At 45.5% G+C, this 20444-nt stretch overlaps 1 protein-coding gene across 2 annotated transcripts in view; it reads right to left on the bottom strand.

The window, feature by feature from the left end:
- Nucleotides 1-17354, bottom strand: part of ergic3 (ERGIC and golgi 3) — a 52571-nt gene extending 35217 nt beyond the window's left edge. For both annotated transcript variants that reach the window (XM_063040961.1, XM_063040962.1), the window contains exons 1-7: nucleotides 17204-17354; nucleotides 16951-17021; nucleotides 10913-11000; nucleotides 10298-10417; nucleotides 8987-9077; nucleotides 2092-2257; nucleotides 1411-1468 (exon numbers count right to left, since the gene is read on the bottom strand). In XM_063040961.1, coding sequence (XP_062897031.1) covers nucleotides 1411-1468; nucleotides 2092-2257; nucleotides 8987-9077; nucleotides 10298-10417; nucleotides 10913-11000; nucleotides 16951-17021; nucleotides 17204-17342 — 733 coding nt within the window. In that variant the 5' untranslated portion in view covers nucleotides 17343-17354. The remainder of the gene's footprint in view (nucleotides 1-1410; nucleotides 1469-2091; nucleotides 2258-8986; nucleotides 9078-10297; nucleotides 10418-10912; nucleotides 11001-16950; nucleotides 17022-17203) is intronic.
- Nucleotides 17355-20444: the final 3090 nt, after the last annotated feature.

Genomic DNA, 20444 nt, shown 5'->3' with positions numbered 1-20444 from the left:
CGAGTACAGGAGCAGGGAGGTACTACTGCAGTTGTACAAGGCCTTGGTGAGACCACACCTGGAGTATTGTGTGCAGTTTTGGTCCCCTAATCTGAGGAAAGACATCTTTGCCATAGAGGGAGTACAAAGAAGGTTCACCAGATTGATTCCTGGGATGGCAGGTCTTTCATATGAAGAAAGACTGGATGAACTGGGCTTGTACTCGTTGGAATTTAGAAGATTGAGGGGGGATCTGATTGAAACGTATAAGATCCTAAAGGGATTGGACAGGCTAGATGTGGGAAGATTGTTCCCGATGTTGGGGAGGTCCAGAACGAGGGGTCACAGTTTGAGGATAGAGGGGAAGCCTTTTAGGACCGAGATTAGGAAAAACTTCTTCACACAGAGAGTGGTGAATCTGTGGAATTCTCGGCCACAGCAAACTGTTGAGGCCAGTTCATTGGCTATGTTTAAGAGGGAGTTAGATATGGCCCTTGTGGCTACAGGGGTCAGGGGGTATGGAGGGAAGGCTGGGGCAGGGTTCTGAGTTGGATGATCAGCCATGATCATAATAAATGGCGATGCAGGCTCGAAGGGCCGAATGGCCTACTCCTGCACCTATTTTCTATGTTTCTATGTTTCTTACATGATAGCAGAACAAGCACAAAGGGACAAATGGCCTTCTCCTAATGTGCTTGCACGTTGACAACTGGAAGGTTTGAACGTACACTTGACTACTTAAGTTACAAATTTGACTGTCTCTATTCATTTAGCCACTTCACTACAGACATTGAGTTAACCTTTCATCACTTTGTTACTGAGAATGTGCTTAAGTTAATAAAGATGTTAAAACTTTTGCTGCTCTCACTTCTAAGCAGGGCATTGTGTAAGTTTAGGTGGCTGCATGGGTGAAATGGATGTGTTGAAAGACCAAAGTATTTCTATGCCATTTCAAAATGGATGCGTCAGGAATGAGTCCTTCATTCATGAGATGGTGAGTGCCCCATGGTCTTATTTTACAAGGGAAATTTTGCCCAGCTACAGAAATTAGTGGAAATTTAAGAAACTACATAACTCACCAGCAGCCGTCTCAGAGGTAATTAACAGTCATGCTTCTGGATGGATACTGGCTCACCATCTACTGACACCTTCACTTACAAACTGAACTTGTTTATAAACCATTCACCATCTCCCTGGCCTACAACACTCTGAGATATCTCCCCTAAATGCTGGCATTATGATCACCCACATGTAGGCTTGGTGAGAGGTGGAACTGCTCCAATCCCACTTGGCCTCTGTCCACACCATGACCCAGCCTTTCTGCTATTACAACGCTGCCACGGACGAGCTATATAAACTTTAACCGCAGGCACCGTCACTTATCCCATGACATGGCTCACACATGCGACCATGTTCCCTCCCCGTACTTACCATGGACATGTGACTGCTGAAAGCTTTTCCCAGGAGCAAAATGGAAATTCCCAGCAACCTGATCAACAGAGGGAAGGAGATAAGAGATGTAAAACAAAAGACCAAGTACATGCCTCAATCAAACCCAGTAACCAACGATTAACCAGAGCTACACCCAAATCACCAGATCCCATAACCAACGATTAACCAGAGCTACACCCAAATCACCAGATCCCATAACCAACGATTAACCAGAGCTACACCCAAAACACACAATCCAGTAACCACTGATTAACCAGACCCAGATCACACTCATCTAATCCACTAACCACTGATAAACCAGGCACCGCCATTTCTGGCCCCCCCCCCCCCATTCATTATTACTGATAACTGCATGTAGTAAACCATCACCATTTTCGGGCAATGCCTGGTATGGGTCTGCTTAGACATCCATTACCACAGACAATAACCCATCAGCCTGTAAATGGACAATTATCCAATACCACTCATCTGATCATGGCCTTGGGCACTTTCTGCCACCTTCCTTTAATAACATACTCCCCTGTCATTCCTCCAACATGTTCAGCCCCACAGCGCAGGGGCTGTGATATCCAAACATTCACAGCTCTGGGAGTCCTACATTTTATTCCGAGACCACATTCCCCAAGGTCTACAGCACCTGACACGCACCCACGCACATACCTTGTTGACCTCCAGAAATCCATAGAGCTGGCAGCCTTCATTCTTCTGCTCCTGTAACTTCTGTGTGAACCCTTCCCTCATGCATTGTTCGATTGTGTCTGCATTCTTGAATGCCCAGCCCTTCCGTCTGTATGCCTCCCGCACATCAGCACATGTGTTACAGCACCTGCACAGACCAACGGCCAATCAGCACGCACTACAGCTGTCAATCAGCCAATCAGTATATGCTACTGCTCTTCACGGGCCAATCAGTACACAGTAGTTGAAGCTCGATAGATGAAGCATGAAGACTGAGAAATAGAGGCCTGTTCTGGTATGGGAGGGAGGAACGGGGCTTGTTTTGCTGTTGTTTGGTTGCTCATTGTGTTCTGTGTTGTTCCGCTGAACGTTGTGAGCATGCTATGTAATGTGTTGGGTTGTGTTCGGTAGATTGTGTTGGTTAGTAACACAAATGACACATTTCTGTGTGTTTCTACGTACATGTGAAAAATAAATGAATCTTCATGAGCCAACCAGCAAGTTTTTCAGCACCTCCAACTCAGAGAACATAGTTTCAGCCTTGACCGGAGAACTGTAGCCAGCTCCAGCATGTACCTGCGGTGAGGACAGTCAATGCAAACTGGTGGGATATGGACATTGTGTTCTTAGAAGCAACCAGTTTAGTTAGTTTAATTAGTTTGGTACAACACTGTTCCTGCACTGTATTATTTAGCTTCTGGTTGGGCCACAGCTAGAGCACTGTGCCAGCTCTAGGCCATAGATAATTCTGCTGAAAGCAATTTCATTCTGTCTATGCTGTAGACCATCCACACAACCAGAACCTTAAACCTCAGCGAGGTCACTTCCCACTCTCAACCTCCTTTCCTCGCCAATCAACACCTTCATCCCAGTGCACCTTTACCGAGTGCTTTATAACATCCCTCCCTTCAACAATGACAGCAAACTGGACAGCATCCAGTCTCACCCACACTACAGAAAGATTCCCAAACTTCAGAAAACTCCCTCCCCTTCAATGAGCAAATTGTACAGCATCCAGTCTCACCCACACTAGAGAAAGATTCTCAAACTTTTTAAACTGCACCGAGGTAGAGCCAACACTCCATCTGTCTCCCTACCTGCTTGTTATATCTGCACGCAGATTGTTCCCAGGTTCTCCACTCAGCAACCGTTCTGCCGCCTCTCACTGTTTCTAAAGTTTCCCGCACTGTGGATAAGTTCACATTTCCCCACATTCCACTCCTCTGCCATAGAACTGCCCACTCACTAACCCCCACATCAATCCTCCTACCTTAGCAAGTTGCTTACCCTTACAAATACTGCTGTCTAAGCCAGTACCTGAGGGGTCTGGACCAAGTGGTGGTGAATAGGATGAGTGTAGGTAGGTACCCGATGGTCAGTATAGACATGGTGGGCCATAGGTCCTGTCTTGATCAAGGTCAGGAGTGGAGGAAGGTAACAGCATGGGACAGAGGTTACCTATAACTCCTTCCCAGCCCAAGGACAATGTAGTCTCCTGTAACCTGATGGATCTATACAACCATATAACAATTACAGCACGGAAACAGGCCATCTCGGCCCTTCTAGTCCATGCCGAAAATCTGAAATCTATTTAATTCTTAGAATAGGCTGTTTAATTGACATTTTCTTTGCAAGTTAACAATTAATTGTCTGCTTGTATTTCATATAATTATAAAAGTAACTGTCTGGTACAGTATACTTCCTAGTGGTTACAATATGTATAAGCAAGTTCAGTGTGTTCCCATAGTGATTATACAAGGTATGATTCTGGAAGCTTCCTTTGGTACAGCATGTTTCTGAACCTACAGGGAATGTGCTGTCTTAGATCTGGTCCTGTGCAATGAGGCAGGTAAAATCAGTGATCTTGCAGTTGGGGATCCTCTTGGAAAGAGTGATCATGGCATGGTTGAGTTTCTCATACAAATGGAGGGTGCAATAGTTCAATCCAAAACCAGTGTATTATGCCTAAACAATGGAGACTACAATGGGATGAGGGAGGATTTGGCAAGTGGAGACTGGGAACACAGGCTATATGGTGAGACAGTTGAGGAACAGTAAAAGACTTTCAAAGAGATTTTCCATGGTGCTCACCAAAAGTATATTCCAGTTAAAAGCGAGGACAGTAAGGGTGTGGAAAGCCAGCCATGGATAACCAAGGAAATAAATGAAGGCATCAAACTAGAAGCTCATGTGTACAAAGTCACCAAGAGTAGTGGGAAACTGGAAGATTGAGAAGACTTTAAAAAGCAGCAAAGAACCACAAAGCAAGCAATAAAGAAAGGGAAGATAGATTATGAAAATAAACTAGCACAAAATATAAAAACTGATAGTAAAATATTTTATAATTATATAAAGCAGAAAAGGGTGGCTAAAGTGGACGTAGGTCCCTTGGAGAACGAGAAGAAAGAATTGATATTGGGTAATAAGGAAATGACAGAGGCTTTGAATGACTATTTTGTGTCAGTCTCCATGGTGGAGGACATGTCTCACATGCCAAAGAGAGATGTTATGGACGCGATGGGAGGTGAGGATCTCGATGCAATAGCTATCACTAAAGAGATAGTGCTGAGCAAACTTGTGGACCTGAAGTTAGATAAGTCCCCTGGTCCTGATGGAATGCATCCCAGGGTACTGAAAAAAACGGCAGAAGTTATAGAGAGGATATGGTGATAGTTTACCAAAATTCTTTGGACTCTGGGCAGGTCCTGGCAGATTGAAAGATGGTAAATGTCACACCACTGTTCAAAAAAGGATGTAGGCAAAAGGCAGGTAACTATAGGCCAGTTAGTTTAACATCTGTAGTTGGAAAACTGCTTGAAGCTATCATTAAAGGAACAGCAGTTATAATGGGTGACTTCAATCTACATGTAGATTGGGTGAACCAAATTGGTAAAGGTGCTGAGGAAGAGGATTTCTTGGAATGTATGCGGGATGGTTTTCTGAACCAACATGTCGAGGAACCAACGAGAGAGCAGGCTATTCTGGACTGGGTTTTGAGCAATGAGGAAGGGTTAATTAGCAATCTTGTCGTGAGAGGCCCCTTGGGTAAGAGTGACCATAATATGGTGGAGTTCTTCATTAAGATGGAGAGTGACATAGTTAATTCAGAAACAAAGGTTCTGAACTTAAAGAGGGGTAACTTTGAAGGTATGAGACGTGAATTAGCTAAGATAGACTGGCAAATGACACTTAAAGGATTGACGGTGGATATGCAATGGCAAGCATTTAAAGGTTGCATGGATGAACTACAACAATTGTTCATCCCAGTTTGGCAAAAGAATAAATCAAGGAAGGTAGTGCACCCGTGGCTGACAAGAGAAATTAGGGATAGTATCAATTCCAAAGAAGAAGCATACAAATTAGCCAGAGAAAGTGGCTCACCTGAGGACTGGGAGAAATTCAGAGTTCAGCAGAGGAGGACAAAGGGCTTAATTTGGAAAGGGAAAAAAGATTATGAGAGAAAACTGGCAGGGAACATAAAAACGGATTGTAAAAGCTTTTATAGATATGTAAAAAGGAAAAGACTGGTAAAGACAAATGTAGGTCCCCTGCAGACAGAAACAGGTGAATTGATTATGGGGAGCAAGGACATGGCAGACCAATTGAATTACTTTGGTTCTGTCTTCACTAAGGAGGACATAAATAATCTTCCAGAAATAGTAGGGGACAGAGGGTCCAGTGAGATGGAGGAACTGAGCGAAATACATGTTAGTAGGGAAGTGGTGTTAGGTAAATTGAAGGGATTGAAGGCAGATAAATCCCCAGGGCCAGATGGTCTGCATCCTAGAGTGCTTAAGGAAGTAGCCCAAGAAATAGTGGATGCATTAGTGATAATTTTTCAAAACTCGTTAGATTCTGGACTAGTTCCTGAGGATTGGAGGGTGGCTAATGTAACCCCACTTTTTAAAAAAGGAGGGAGAGAGAAACCGGGGAATTATAGACCGGTTAGCCTAACGTCGGTGGTGGGGAAACTGCTGGAGTCAGTTATCAAGGATGTGATAACAGCACATTTGGAAAGCGGTGAAATCATCGGACAAAGTCAGCATGGATTTGTGAAAGGAAAATCATGTCTGACGAATCTCATCGAATTTTTTGAGGATGTAACTAGTAGAGTGGATAGGGGAGAACCAGTGGATGTGGTATATTTGGATTTTCAAAAGGCTTTTGACAAGGTCCCACACTGGAGATTAGTGTGCAAACTTAAAGCACACAGTATTGGGGGTAAGGTATTGGTGTGGGTGGAGAATTGGTTAGCAGACAGGAAGCAAAGAGTGGGAATAAACGGGACCTTTTCAGAATGGCAGGCGGTGACTAATGGGGTACCGCAAGGCTCAGTGCTGGGACCCCAGTTGTTTACAATATATATTAATGACTTGGATGAGGGAATTAAATGCAGCATCTCCAAGTTTGCGGATGACACGAAGCTGGGTGGCAGTGTTAGCTGTGAGGAGGATGCTAAGAGGATGCAGGGTGACTTGGATAGGTTAGGTGAGTGGGCAAATTCATGGCAGATGCAATTTAATGTGGATAAATGTGAAGTTATCCACTTTGGTGGCAAAAATAGGAAAACAGATTATTATCTGAATGGTGGCCGATTAGGAAAAGGGGAGGTGCAACGAGACCTGGGTGTCATTATACACCAGTCATTGAAAGTGGGCATGCAGGTACAGCAGGCGGTGAAAAAGGCGAACGGTATGCTGGCATTTATAGCGAGAGGATTCGAGTACAGGAGCAGGGAGGTACTACTGCAGTTGTACAAGGCCTTGGTGAGACCACACCTGGAGTATTGTGTGCAGTTTTGGTCCCCTAATCTGAGGAAAGACATCCTTGCCATAGAGGGAGTACAAAGAAGGTTCACCAGATTGATTCCTGGGATGGCAGGACTTTCATATGAAGAAAGACTGGATGAACTGGGCTTGTACTCGTTGGAATTTAGAAGATTGAGGGGGGATCTGATTGAAACGTATAAAATCCTAAAGGGATTGGACAGGCTAGATGCAGGAAGATTGTTCCCGATGTTGGGGAGGTCTAGAACGAGGGGTCACAGTTTGAGGATAGAGGGGAAGCCTTTTAGGACCGAGATTAGGAAAAACTTCTTCACACAGAGAGTGGTGAATCTGTGGAATTCTCTGCCACAGGAAACAGTTGAGGCCAGTTCATTGGCTATATTTAAGAGGGAGTTAGATATGGCCCTTGTGGCTACGGGGTTAGGGGGTATGGAGGGAAGGCTGGGGCGGGGTTTTGAGTTGGATGATCAGCCATGATCATAATAAATGGCGGTGCAGGCTCGAAGGGCCAAATGGCCTACTCCTGCACCTATTTTCTATGTTTCTATGTTTCTAAATAGCAAGGCATCTGGAAAGAAATGGATCCATCAGGCAGATGCAGCATGGATTCAGCAAAGGCAGGTCCTGTTTGACAAACTTACTAGAGTTCTTTGAGGATATAATGAGCGCAATGGATAGAGGGGAAAAGATGGTATTTATTTGGATTTCCAGAAGGCGTTCAATAAGGTGCTGCATAAAAGACCTATCCATAAGATAAGGATGCACAGAGTTGGGGATGATATATTAGCATGGATAGAGGATTGGTTAACTAATAGAAAGCAGAGAGTTGAGTTACATAGATGTTACTCTGGTTGGTAATCAGTGGTGAGTGGTGTGTCGCAGGGGTCGGTGCTGGGCCCATACCTGTTCATGATATTCATTAATGATCTGGAAGAGGGGACTGAGTGCAGTGTATCTAAGTTTGCTGATGATACCAAATTGAGTGGAAAAGTAAATCTTGCAGAAGATACGGAGAGTCTACAGAGAGAAAAAGATAGGTTAAGTGAGTGGGCAAGGGTCTGGCAGATGGAGTACAATGTTGGTAAATGTGAGGTCATCCACTTTGGAAGGGAAAATGGAAGAACAGATTATTATTTAAATGGAAAAAAATTGCATCATGCTGCTGTGCAGAGGGACTTGGGAGTGCTTGTGCATGAATCACAAAAGGTTGCAGGTGCAGCCGACTATCAAGAAGGCAAATGAAATGTTAAGAACAGGGAAGTTCTGGCCTCTTTACTTGAGGAAGGATATACTGGATTTGGAGGCGGTGCAGAGGAGGTTCACCAGGTAGATTCCAGAGATGAGGGGGTTAGACTGGGATTGTACTTACTGGAATTTGGAAGAATGAGAAGAAATCTTATAGAAACATAACATTATGAAAGGGATAGATAAGATAAAGGCAGAAAAGTTGTTTCCACTGGTAAGTGAGACTAGAACTAACGCATGTAGCCTCAAGATTCAGGAAATAGATTTAAGGTGGAGATGAGGAGGAACTACTTTTCCCAGAGGGTGCTGAATCTGTGGAATTCTCTAACCAATAAAGCAGTGGAGGCTACATCAGTGAATATATTTAAGACAAGGTTGGATAGATTTTTGCATAGTGGGGGAATTAAGGGTTATGGGGAAAAGGCAGGTAGGTGGAGACGAGCAGCCATGATCTTATTGAATGGTGGAGCAGGCTCGACGGGCCAGATGGCCGACTCCTGCTCCTATTTCTTATTTGAATAATGGCTTTCTAATTGGTTGACTCATCTACAAATTTGAATGGAAGTTACCTTATCTATGGGTATAAAACAGCTGACCACAAGCAGTGCCATCTTAGTTCTTTTCTCTCTCCCTTTGCTTAGCAGACCTCTACCCCTGACCATTTCAATTTCCTCTGTTCTGTCAATGTTTAATAAAATGATCGTGTAGCAACAAGTTTTGTGCCTCTTTTCCAACTTCTGAAAGAACCTTGGATTAAAACATCAGAATCGAACACACACCGGGACCCAGCTGACCCCATGAGCAGGTGTAACTGCCCCAGCCCTCCCCTCGAATGTGACACTCACTTCATGTCTTCAGACTCTGCCCCGTAACAGCTCTCGCAGCGGCCCGGGTCCAGCTTGGAGGTGTTGAGCACCTCGTCCTGCTTGCCCAGCTCTGAAAGAATAATGGCCACATGCACAACACCAAGGGTTAAAGTCATGTTTATTTTCAGAGTATGGATATGCATTTTTCTTGCAGGCATTTTCAGGGAAAAAAGGAAATACAATAGAATTTATGAAAAGCTATACATAAACAAAGACTGACAACCAATGTGTCAAAGAAGATAAATTATGTAAATAGATAGGTAGAAATAAACCTAAACAGAAACCACTAAAAAGGAGACAGAGAGAGACAGAATGAACAAGGGGGTGGAATGCATAACAAGTCTGAAACACTCCACTGGGGAGAGGGGGGAGAGAAGAGAAAAACATGGACCTAAGGACTGCACTGCAAAAATGTGTTACCATAAAATTACCTCCCCAGTCCCCAGACCAGCCCGCCACATTTAATGAGATGAAACCTGAAGCACTGGAACAGTAAAACTAGAGAGAAAGTCAGCCCCTTAACCGTAGAAACTCACGGGTCATTCTCAAACAAAAACCCCAACAAATTGCTGCCCAACAATACACACACAAACCACTGGGAGAACTCCGCAGGTCAGGCAATATGGAAAGGAATAAACAGTCGACGTTTTGGGCTGGGACTGACCTTTTAAAGCAATCTTGGCCTGAAACATTGACTGCTTATTCCTCTCCACAGAGAATGCCTGACCTGCTGAGTTCCTCCAGCATTTTGTGTATGTTGCTCAAGATTTCGAGCATCAGCAGAATCTCTCATGTTTATGAATCCCAGCCCAGAATTGTCAGAACAAACACTGAGTGACATTGTAAGTTATAGGCTCTCGTCGGAGGCAAGAGTGGAGGTACTGAGAAATGGAGGGGAAATCAGATGACAGCTACATCCCAGCGAATGACCATGGAGTCAGATGCAGGTGGTGAGGTAGGAAGTGACTGGGGGCCATTCTATGTCTACATCTCATGTACCTCAGTAGAAAGGATTTGAGAACTCAAATCAGCTCATGCCTCGGTTTTAGTCAGAAGCCCAAGTCACAGTCAGATTAACAATTTAGGGCAAGGCCACCGGGTCACGCCAGCACCTCTCCCTACCGAGTTTATAAACCAACCATCATCAGGCACTGGGTCACATTGGCACCTCTCCCTACCGAGTTTATAAACCAACTATCATTGGGCACTGGGTCACACTGCCACCTCTCCCTACCAACTTTATAAACCAACTATCATCAGGCACTGGGTCACGCCGGCGCCTCTCCCTACCGTGTTTCTCCACCTCAGAAGTGACGATATTGCCCACCATGTCCAGCCTCTTTTTGAACAGGTTGTGCTCCACATCGAGCTGCTGCTCCCCTGCCACGTCCATTGCATCGATACTGAGATCTAACAGTAAAAAGACAAAGTATCATAAGCAGCAGATATCCCATTTGAAGGCATGACGTTAGTAAGTGCTTTCCATGAGTGTGGGGGTTTCATCCGGGTGCTCAGGTTTCCCCTCTTGGTCCAAAGACGTATCAGTTAGCGGTTTCATTGGCCATGGCAAATGCTCTGTGACTAGGCTAGGCTTGCGGGGCAGTGTGGCTCTTTGGGCCTGAAGGTATGCTGAATCTCTGAATAAATAAAATAGTATCTGCCAGGCCAGGGAATGAGCCAGGAGAACAATGAATTCCCAGCAGAACTTCAGGGAAGTCATGCAAGCCCACAGAACCACAGAAGGTATGGGGAACAAGACCCAGATGACGGAGCAGCCACACACAGTGCGTGGCCAAAGTCCAGCGTTTGGGGGCAGGTCAGGTGAAAAGGAGAAATAAAAGCCTATCGGACCAGCTGCCAAAGGAGGCTAGGGGTCGCCAGACAAATTTTTCAATCTTTACTCACAGGCACAGGGCATGTGTGGGAAAATAGTATCAATGTTGATTCTCAGCTTTTCCCCTCGTGATGTGTCGACGTAGAGTTCAGGATGCACCTGGAAAGGGAAAAACAATATTTGTCATTCAGCAAGTCCCATCTACAGGGAAATGCCAGCTACATGAAAATGTGTTAACTTTATGGCAGCAGTAGAATGCAATACATGATAATACAGAAAAACCTCAATCACAGTAAGTACATACATTTATATAAAAGTTAAATAAGCAGTGCAAAAAAATAATGAGGTAATGTTCATAGGTTCAATGCCCATTCAGAAATTGAATGGCAGAGTGAAATTCAGCTGTTCCTGAATCGCTGGGTCTGCATTTTCAGGCTCCTGCACCTCCCCCCTGACGGTAACAGTGAAAAGAGGGGTCTTCAGGCTCCTGTACCTCCCCCCTGACAGTAACAGTGAGAAGAGGGGTCCTCAGGCTCCTGTACCTCCCCCCTGACGGTAACAGTGAAAAGAGAGGTCTTCAGGCTCCTGTACCTCCCCCCTGACGGTAACAGTGAAAAGAGGGGTCTTCAGGCTCCTGTACCTCCCCCCGACGGTAACAGTGAGAAGAGGGCATGCCCTGGGTGGCGGGAGTCCTTTATGACGCCGCCTTTCTGAGGCATTGCTCCTTGCAGATATCTTGGTGAGACTAGTACCATGATGGAGCTGACTAAGTTTACAACTCTCTGCAGCTTACTTTGATCCTGTGCAGTAGCCACCCCCATACCAGATGGTGATGCAGCCAGTTAAAATGCACTCCACACTACATAGAACACTACAGCACAGAAAACAGGCCATTCAGCCCTTCTAGTCTGTGCTGAAACTTTATTCCACTAGTCGCATTGACCTGCACCCAGTCCATAACCCTCCAGACCTCTCCCACCCATGTATCTGTCCAATTTATTCTTAAAACTTAAGAGTGAGTCCGCATTTACGACATCAGATGGCAGCTCGTTCCACACTCCCACCACTCTCTGAGTGAAGAAGTTCCCCCTAAACCTTTCCCCTTTCACCCTAAAGCCATGTCCTCTCGTATTTCTCTTTCCTAATCTAAGTGGAAGAGCCTATTCACATTTACTCTGTCTATACCCCTCATAATTTGGTAAACCCCTATCAAATCCCCCCTCATTCTTCTACGCTCCAAGGAACAAAGTCCTAACCTGTTCAATCTTTCCCTGTAACTCAACTCATGAAGACCCAGCAACATCCTAGTAATCTTTTCTGCACTCTTTCAATCTCAGATATCCTTCCTATAGTTAGGTGACCAGACCTGCAAACAATACTCCAAATTTGGCTTCACCAATGTCTTATACAACCTCCCCATAACATCCCAACTCCTGTACTCAATACTTTGATTTATGAATGCCAGGATGCCAAAAGCCTTCTTTACAACCCTGTCTACCTGTGACGCCACTTTCAGGGAATTATGTATCTGAACTCCCAGATCCTTTTGTTCCTCTGCACTCCTCAGTGCCCTACCATTTACTGTGTATGTCCTACCTTGATTTGTCCTTCCAAAATGCAACACCTCACACTTGCCTGCATTAAATTCCATCTGCCATTTTCTGGCATTTTTCCAGTTAGTTCAGATCCATCTGCAAGCCACTAGTCATTGGCCTCCAGTCTGAGAAGCAATCATCCACTACCACTATCTGTCTTTTCCCACACAGCCAATTTCGAATCCAGTCTACAACCTCTCCATGGATACCTAGTGTCTGAACCTTCTGAACTAACCTCCCATGTGGGACCTTGCCAAAGGCCTTACTGAAGTCCGTGCAGACAACATCCACAGCCTTTCCCTCATCTACTTTCTTTGTAACCTCCTCAAAAAACTCTACAAGATTCGTTAAACATGATCTACCATGCACAAAGCCATGCTGACTATCCTTGATCAGCCCTTGGCTGTCCAAATACTTGTATATCCAATCTCTCAGAACACCTTCCAATAATTTACCTACTACTGATGTCAGGCTCACCGGTCTGTAATTGCCTGGTTTACTTTTAGAGCCTTTTTTAAAACAACAGAACAACATGAACCACCCTCCAATCCTCCGGCACTGCACTGGTAGCTAAGGACATTTTAAACACTTCTGCCAGGGCCCTTGCAATTTCTACACTAGCCTCTCTCAAGGTCCGAGGAAATATCCTGTCAGGCCCGGGGGATTTATCTACCTTTATTCGCTGTAAGGCAGGAAGCACCCCCTCCTCCTCTTTAATCTCTATATGTTCCAAACTACTGCTTGTTTCCCTTCCTTCCATATACACTCTGCCAGTTTCCTGAGTAAATACTGATGAAAAAAAACTGTTTAAGATCTCCCCCATTTCGTGAGGCACCACACATAGACGACCACTCCGATCTTCCAGGGGACCAGTTTTGTCCCTTACTATCTTTTTACTTTTAGTATACTTGTAGAAACCCTTCGGGTTTACCTTCACATTATCTACCAAAGCAACCTCATGTCTTCTTTTTGCCTTCCTCATTTCCTTCTTTAGTATTTTTTTTACATTTTCTATACTCTTGAAATACCTCATTTGTTCTTTGTTGCCTATCCCTGCTTTTCACCTCCCTCTTTTTTTTAACCAAATCGCCAATATCCCTTGAAAAGCAAGGTTCCCTATGCCTGTTAACTTTGCTTTTAATCCTGGCAGGAACATGCAAACTCTGCACTCTCAAAATTTCGCCTTTGAAGGCCTTCCACTTACTGAATACATCCTTGCCAGAAAACAACTTATCCCAATCCATTCTTCCTAGATCCTTTCTCATTTCCATAAATTGGCCTTTCTCCAATTTAGAACCTCAACTCGAGGACCAGGCCTAACCTTATCCATAATTAACTTGAAACTAATGACATTATGGTCACTGGACCCAAAGTGTTCACCTACACATACTTCTAACACCTGACCTTTCTGGTTCCCTAATAGGAGATCTGGTATTGCATCTTCTCTCGTCGGTACCTCTATATATTGATTTAGAAAACTTTCCTGAACACATTTGATAAACTCCAAGCCATCCAGCCCTTTCACAGTGCGGGAGTCCCAGTCAATATGTGGAAAGTTAAAATCCCTTACTATTACAACTTTCTGTTTCTTACATCAGTCTGCTATCTCTGTACAGACTTGCTCCTCCAATTCTCTCTGACTATTGGGTTGGTCTATAATACAAACTTATTAGTGTGGTCATACCTTTCCCGTTCCTCAGCTCCACCCATATGGCCTCTGTAGACGAGCCCTCTGGGCTGTCCTGTCTATGCACAGCTGTGATATTTTCCCTGACTAGTAATGCCACTCTTCCCCCTTTCACCCTCCCCCTCTGTCACGTCTGAAACAACGGAAACCCGGAACATTAAGCTGCCAGTCCTGCCCCTCCTGCAACCAAGTGTCACTAATAGCAATAATTTCGTAATCCCACATGCCAATCCACGCCCTAAATTCACCTGCCTTACTTGCAATACTCCTTGCATTGAAACAGATGCACCTTAGAACATTTCTATCAAATACAAACCTTTGAATTCTGTCTATACATGTAGTCTTCTCATTACCTTCATCTTCCTCCACCTCACTACCTGCTCTAACACTCTGGTTGCCCTCACCTTGCAAATCTAGTTTAAACCCCCCAGAGCAGCACTAGCAAATCTACCAGCAAGGATGTTAGTCCCTCTCCAGTTCAGGTGCAACCCGTCCTGTCGGAACAGGTCCCACCTTCCCTGGGACAAAGCCCAATTGTCCAGAAACATTAAGCCCTCCCTCCTGCACCATCTCCTTAGCCACGTATTTAGCTGCATTATCTTCCTATTTCTAGACTCACTAGCATGTGGCACGGGTAGCAATCCTGAGCAGTATTTGAGTATTTTAGTTGCCAAACCAAATCTCCTCAAACTCCAAATGAAATATAGCTGCTGTCTTCCCTTCTTTGTAGCTGCATCGATAGGTTGGGACCAGGTTAGGTCCTCAGAGATCTAGACACCCAGGAACTTGAAACTGCTCACTTTCTCTTCTGATCCCTCTGTGAGTAGTGGTGTGTGTTCCCAGGACAATGGGACTGGGCAGATTAACAGTTTGGCACAGACTTGATGACCCAAAAGACCCGCTTCTAGCATTAGAAATATAGAAATCTGCAGCACATTAGAGGCCCTTCAGCCCACAATGTTGTGCCCACCATGTAACCTACTCGAGAAACTGCCTAGAATTTCCCTACTGCATAGCCCTCTATTTTTCTAATCTCCATGTACCTAAGAGGCTGATAAAAGACCCTGTTGCATCCACTCCCAACACCGCTACCAGCAGTGTATTCCATGCACCCATCACTCTGGGAAAAAGCCTCTGACTATCCACACGATCAATGCCTCTCATCATACTATACACCTCTATCAGGTCACCTCATCCTCAGTCGCTCCAAGAAGAAAAGGCCAAGTTCACTCAACCTATCCTCATAATGTACGCTCTCCAATCCAGACAACATCCTTGTAAATCTCCTCTGCACTCTCTCTACAGTATCCACGTCCTTCCTGTAGTGAGGTGACTAGAACTGAACACAGTAGCATGTGGGATCCAACTAAGGTCTTATAGAGCTGTTACTTTACCTCACGGCTTTTGAACTGAAAGCCACGGTTGATGAATGCCAACACATTATAAGCCTTTTTAACAACACTGTCAATCTGCGCAGCAGTTTTGAGTGTCCTATGGACACCGACCCCAAGATCTCTCAGCTCCTCCATACTGCCCAGAGTCTTACCATTAATACTATATTCTGTCTCAAATTTGACCTACCAAAATGAACCACTTCACATTTATCTGGGTTGAAATCCATCTGCCACTTCTCAGCCCAGTTCTGCATCCTATCTATGTCCCACTGTAACCTCTGACAACCCTCCAGACTATCCACAATGCCCCCAACCTTTGTGTCATCAGCACATTTAACTAATCTATCCACTTCTTCATCCAAGTCATTTATAAAAATCACGAAAAGGGGTCCCAGAACAGATCACTGTGGAACACCACCGGTCACCGACCTCCATACAGAATACAAACCATGTACAACCACCCTCTGCTTTCTGTGGGCAAGCTAATTCTGGATCCACAAAGCAAGCAACACACATCAAAGTTGCTGGTGAACGCAGCAGGCCAGGCAGCATCTCTAGGAAGAGGTACAGTCGACGTTTCAGGCCAAGACCCTTCGTCAGGACTAACTGAAGGAGGAGTTAGTAAGAGATTTCACCAGCAACTTTGATGTGTGTTGCTTGAATTTCCAGCATCTGCAGAATTCCTGTTTCCGCCTGAAACGTCGACTGTACTTCTTCCTAGAGATGCTGCCTGGCCTGCTGCGTTCACCAGCAACTTTGATGTGTGTTGCTTGAATTTCCAGCATCTGCAGAATTCCTGTTGTTTGCGTTTTTTAAAATCCAAAAAGCAAGGACTCCTTGCATTCCATGCCTCTTTACTTTCTGAAGGAGCCTTGCATGGGGAACCTTATCAAATGCCTGAGAACACTGTAGTGTTCTATGAACCTATGTAAATGTATAGATGGGAGTGACAAAACCTGCAGACAGCAGGCACCAAGGGAGCAGTTTTCTCCAACCAGGTCACAACACAGTCACACAGGAGCAGAGCATGAAAAATCTGTGGATTCTGGAAGTCTGAAACAACCAACATTGCTGGAAATATTCAGCAGGTTAGGCTGCAGCCACAGAGATCCTTTGCTGAAAAAATTCTGATAGAGCGCCTCAGACCTTAAATATTAACTGCTTCCCTTTGTACAGATGCTGCCTGACCAGAACAAATAAGGGACCCAGGCTCCACTTTGCAGTCAATAGTACAGTGCATGGGAGCAACTTCGACAGGTGCAGATGCCTCACTCAAACGAATACAAAATCAAAAGGAATAACCACTTTTAAGAACAGCTTCTTCCCCTCTGCCATCAGATTTCTGAATGTTCCATGAACTCTTCCGCTATATTCGTCTGTTGCACGGAGAACAAACTTCATTACATATCAGTCTCAATAAATGCGGGGCTCACCTCCTTTGTCAGGTAGTACTGAAGCTCAGAGAAAAACAGCAGCAGCATGATCAGGCTGCTGATCACAGTGACTGCAGAGGAGAGAACGGTTAGACACAGCCTCCATTACACACCCCTCCTATCCTACCCTCTCCTCCCTCTCTCTGCTTCCCATTCCCCCTCACTCCGTCCACCGCTCCTATTTCCATTCTACCTCCACCCCACACTCCTAGAGCCCGCACCACCTTCTCCCTCTTCCCACCCGTCACCTCACCCAGGGCACCCCCACAAGTTTTCACGCGGAAATCCTCCAGAGTTTTCGGGTAGGCGTCAAACCGCCGAAGCCGACTAAACACCTCCATCCCAGGGGCGGGACCGGAGACGGGGCCACGCCGGAAACACAGAGAGCGCATCCGGCAGCGCGACTCCCCCTTGATTGGAGTCAGAGTACGCACGCGCGGTCCGCTCGCCGACACTACCGTGGGCGGTGCCTTGTGATGGGCGTGGCGTAGAGCTGCGGGGTATTGTGGGTTGGCATAAACAAGGGCGGGGCCAAGCTCTACCCAGAGGGCGTAACCTCACTTGAGGAGCGAGCGATTCGGTCCGGTCTCCCCAGACGCTGCCCGACTGTCGGGAATTCAGACGTCCGCGGTGATTGGGTCAATGCTCCTTCAGTACCCTTTGGGTTTTTTTTATTAAATGCCATCGTGAACAATAGCCAGATCAGAAATGCTGATCAAGTCAGCTAGTTCCCAAAGAGAACTCTGATTGGCCAATTAGATGGTTCACTGTTGCTCAGCGATAGAACACAAAAAAACCATATGTACAATTAAGAAACATTAAAAAGTAGTAGAAATACTGAAGTCATGATGGTCTGTTGGAGAGAGATATTTATACACATGCTGTCCTCCATAATTTAAAAGAGATTGAAGGATAAGATTGCAGGGTGAGAAAATCTGGCAGGAGCACTTAGAACTAAAAACTGATCCCTACCGAGAGAAAACTGTACCTGTTCTCCAGCAGTTTAGGGACTTCCCACACCCGTTGAGGCCAACCTTCATGCCCATCGCTGATTGGATGGTGGGAACCAGACACTTCTTCCCAGACAGTCCTTCCAGGTGAGGCGACACTTCACCTGTGAGTCTATACCCCTTGCCCATCCTCTGGGATCCCCCCCCCCACTTTGTCTTTCTCCCCGGGCCTCCTGTTCAATAATCCTCTCATATCCCCTTTGCCAATCACCTGTCCAGCTCTTGGCTCCATCCCTCCCCCTCCTGTCTTCTCCTATCATTTTGGATCTCCCCCTCCCCCTCCCACTTTCAAATCTCTTACTAGCTCTTCCTTCAGTTAGTCCTGACGAAGGGTCTTGGCCTGAAACATCGACTGTACCTCTTCCTAGAGATGCTGCCTGGCCTGCTGTGTTTACCAGCAACTTTGATGTGTGTTCCTCTCCAACAAATGTTCCTTTGGCTTTTCTGACTTTTCCTAGACTCGAGGGGTAGCCATGGGCTCCAGAAATGCTGCCTCTTCATTGGCTACATAGAATAGTTCATGTTCCAAGTCTCCCCAACTCTTCCTCCACTACATTGACGACTGCTTTGGTGCTGCTTCATGCACCCATGCTGAGTTCTCCAATTTCATCAACTTTGTCTCCAATTTCCACCCTGCTCATAAATTCACTTGGTCAATTTCTGACACCTCTCTCCCCTTTCTCCACCTCTGGAGATAAACTGTCAACTGATGTCCTTTACGAACTTACAGATTCCCATGGTTATCTCAACTATAATTCTTCCCACCCTATCTCCTGTAAAAATGCTATTCCCTTTTCTCAGTTCCTTTGCCTCCACCAGGAAGTTTCCCTTCCTCCACTATTGATGCTGCCCTCACCTGTATCTCCTCTATTCCCTGACCATCTGCACTCACCCCACCTTCCCGCCGCCTTAAGTGATAGTTCCTCTTGTCCTTACCTACCACCCCGTGAGCCTCCACATCCAACACATCATCCTCTGCAACTTCCGCCATCTCCGATGGGATCCTACCACTAAACATTTACCTCTCCCACTTTCCGTTTTTTTTTGCAGGTATCGGCCCCTCCATGAGTCTCTCACCCTCCTAGCACTTATCCTTACAAGCAGCGTAAGTGCTACACCTACCCATCCAAATAGTCCTTCCAAGTAAGGCAATACCTCACCAATGAATCTGCAAGGGTTGTCAATTGTATCCAGTAATCCCAATGTGGCCTCCTCTACGTTGGTGAGACCCGCCGTAACTTGGGCGACCACCATCAAGCACCTCAACTCCATCCACCAAAAGTCGAATTTCCCCATGGCCGAACATTTTAATTCCAATTCTCATTCTTGTTCCGACATTTTGGTCTATGGCCTCCTCTTGTGCCACCTTATATTTCATCTGGGTAGCCTCCAAGCTGCTGGCATGAATATCATTTTCTTCCAGTAAAAAAAAATATTCTTTATCCCCTCTTCTCCACTCAGGCCTCTTACTACTTCTTATGTGCCCATCACTTCGTCCTGAGTCCTCTCCTCCTTCCCCGTTTCCTATGGTCCACTCTCCTCCCCTATCCGATTCCTTCCTCTCCAGCCCTTTATCTTTCATACCCACCTGGCTTCACTTATCTCCTTCTAGATATCCTCCATCCCCACCTGTCTTTTTATTCTGATGTCTTCCCCCTTTCTTTCTAGTCCTGAAGGGTCTGAGCCAAAACATTGGCTGTTTATTCATTTCCATAGATGCTGCCTGACCTGCTGTGTTCCTTCAGCATATTGTGTGTTGCTTTAGACCCAATGAGAGCTTTCCAATGCAGATGATTGATAGCTTTAGACACAGTGAGAGCTTTCCGATGCAGATGATTGATAGCTTTAGACCCAATGATAGCTTTCCACTGCAGATGCACCTGCTGTCCTTGTCCTCCCGGGTCTCCAGTCCAGTGGTTTGAGACACTGCAGAGGCTGAACGCTTGGTATTTTAAACATTGGACTATTAGAATCTTTTCCCCAGGGTAGAAATGTCACATACCAGAGGGCATGCTTTAAAGTTTAGAGGGGAAGTGTAATGACGATGTGAGGGGCAAGTGTTTGTTTAATGTAGAGTGCAGTAGGTGACTGGAATGAGTTACCAGCAGTTTACTAATAGAGATGTGAATATGAAGTGAATGGATGGAAAGAGATGAGTCACAGGAAGACATATAGAATAGGCTAACATTAAGATCGGAACAACATCATAGGCCAAATAGTCTGTCCGGTGCTGCACTGTTCCATTGCATGCTGTACAGCCTTCCTTACTCTATCAACGTGTACGGACAGCATCAGATATCAGAAATGCTTGGCCAACTCCACTGCTGCAGGAGACACTCAGGGTTTTGGTCATCAGTCCAGAAACCACTTGGCTGGCATCTGTATGAGAGTACTAACTAATCAATTTCACCACTCTCAGCATCTGGGAGCAAGTTTGCATTTTAGAGAGGGGCAGGGAGCAAAGGCAGACAGCAACCAAACAGA

Source organism: Mobula hypostoma, chromosome 2 (genome assembly GCF_963921235.1).
Source record: "Mobula hypostoma chromosome 2, sMobHyp1.1, whole genome shotgun sequence".
Taxonomy (NCBI): domain Eukaryota; kingdom Metazoa; phylum Chordata; class Chondrichthyes; order Myliobatiformes; family Myliobatidae; genus Mobula; species Mobula hypostoma.
This window is presented reverse-complemented; position numbering and strand designations above follow the sequence as displayed.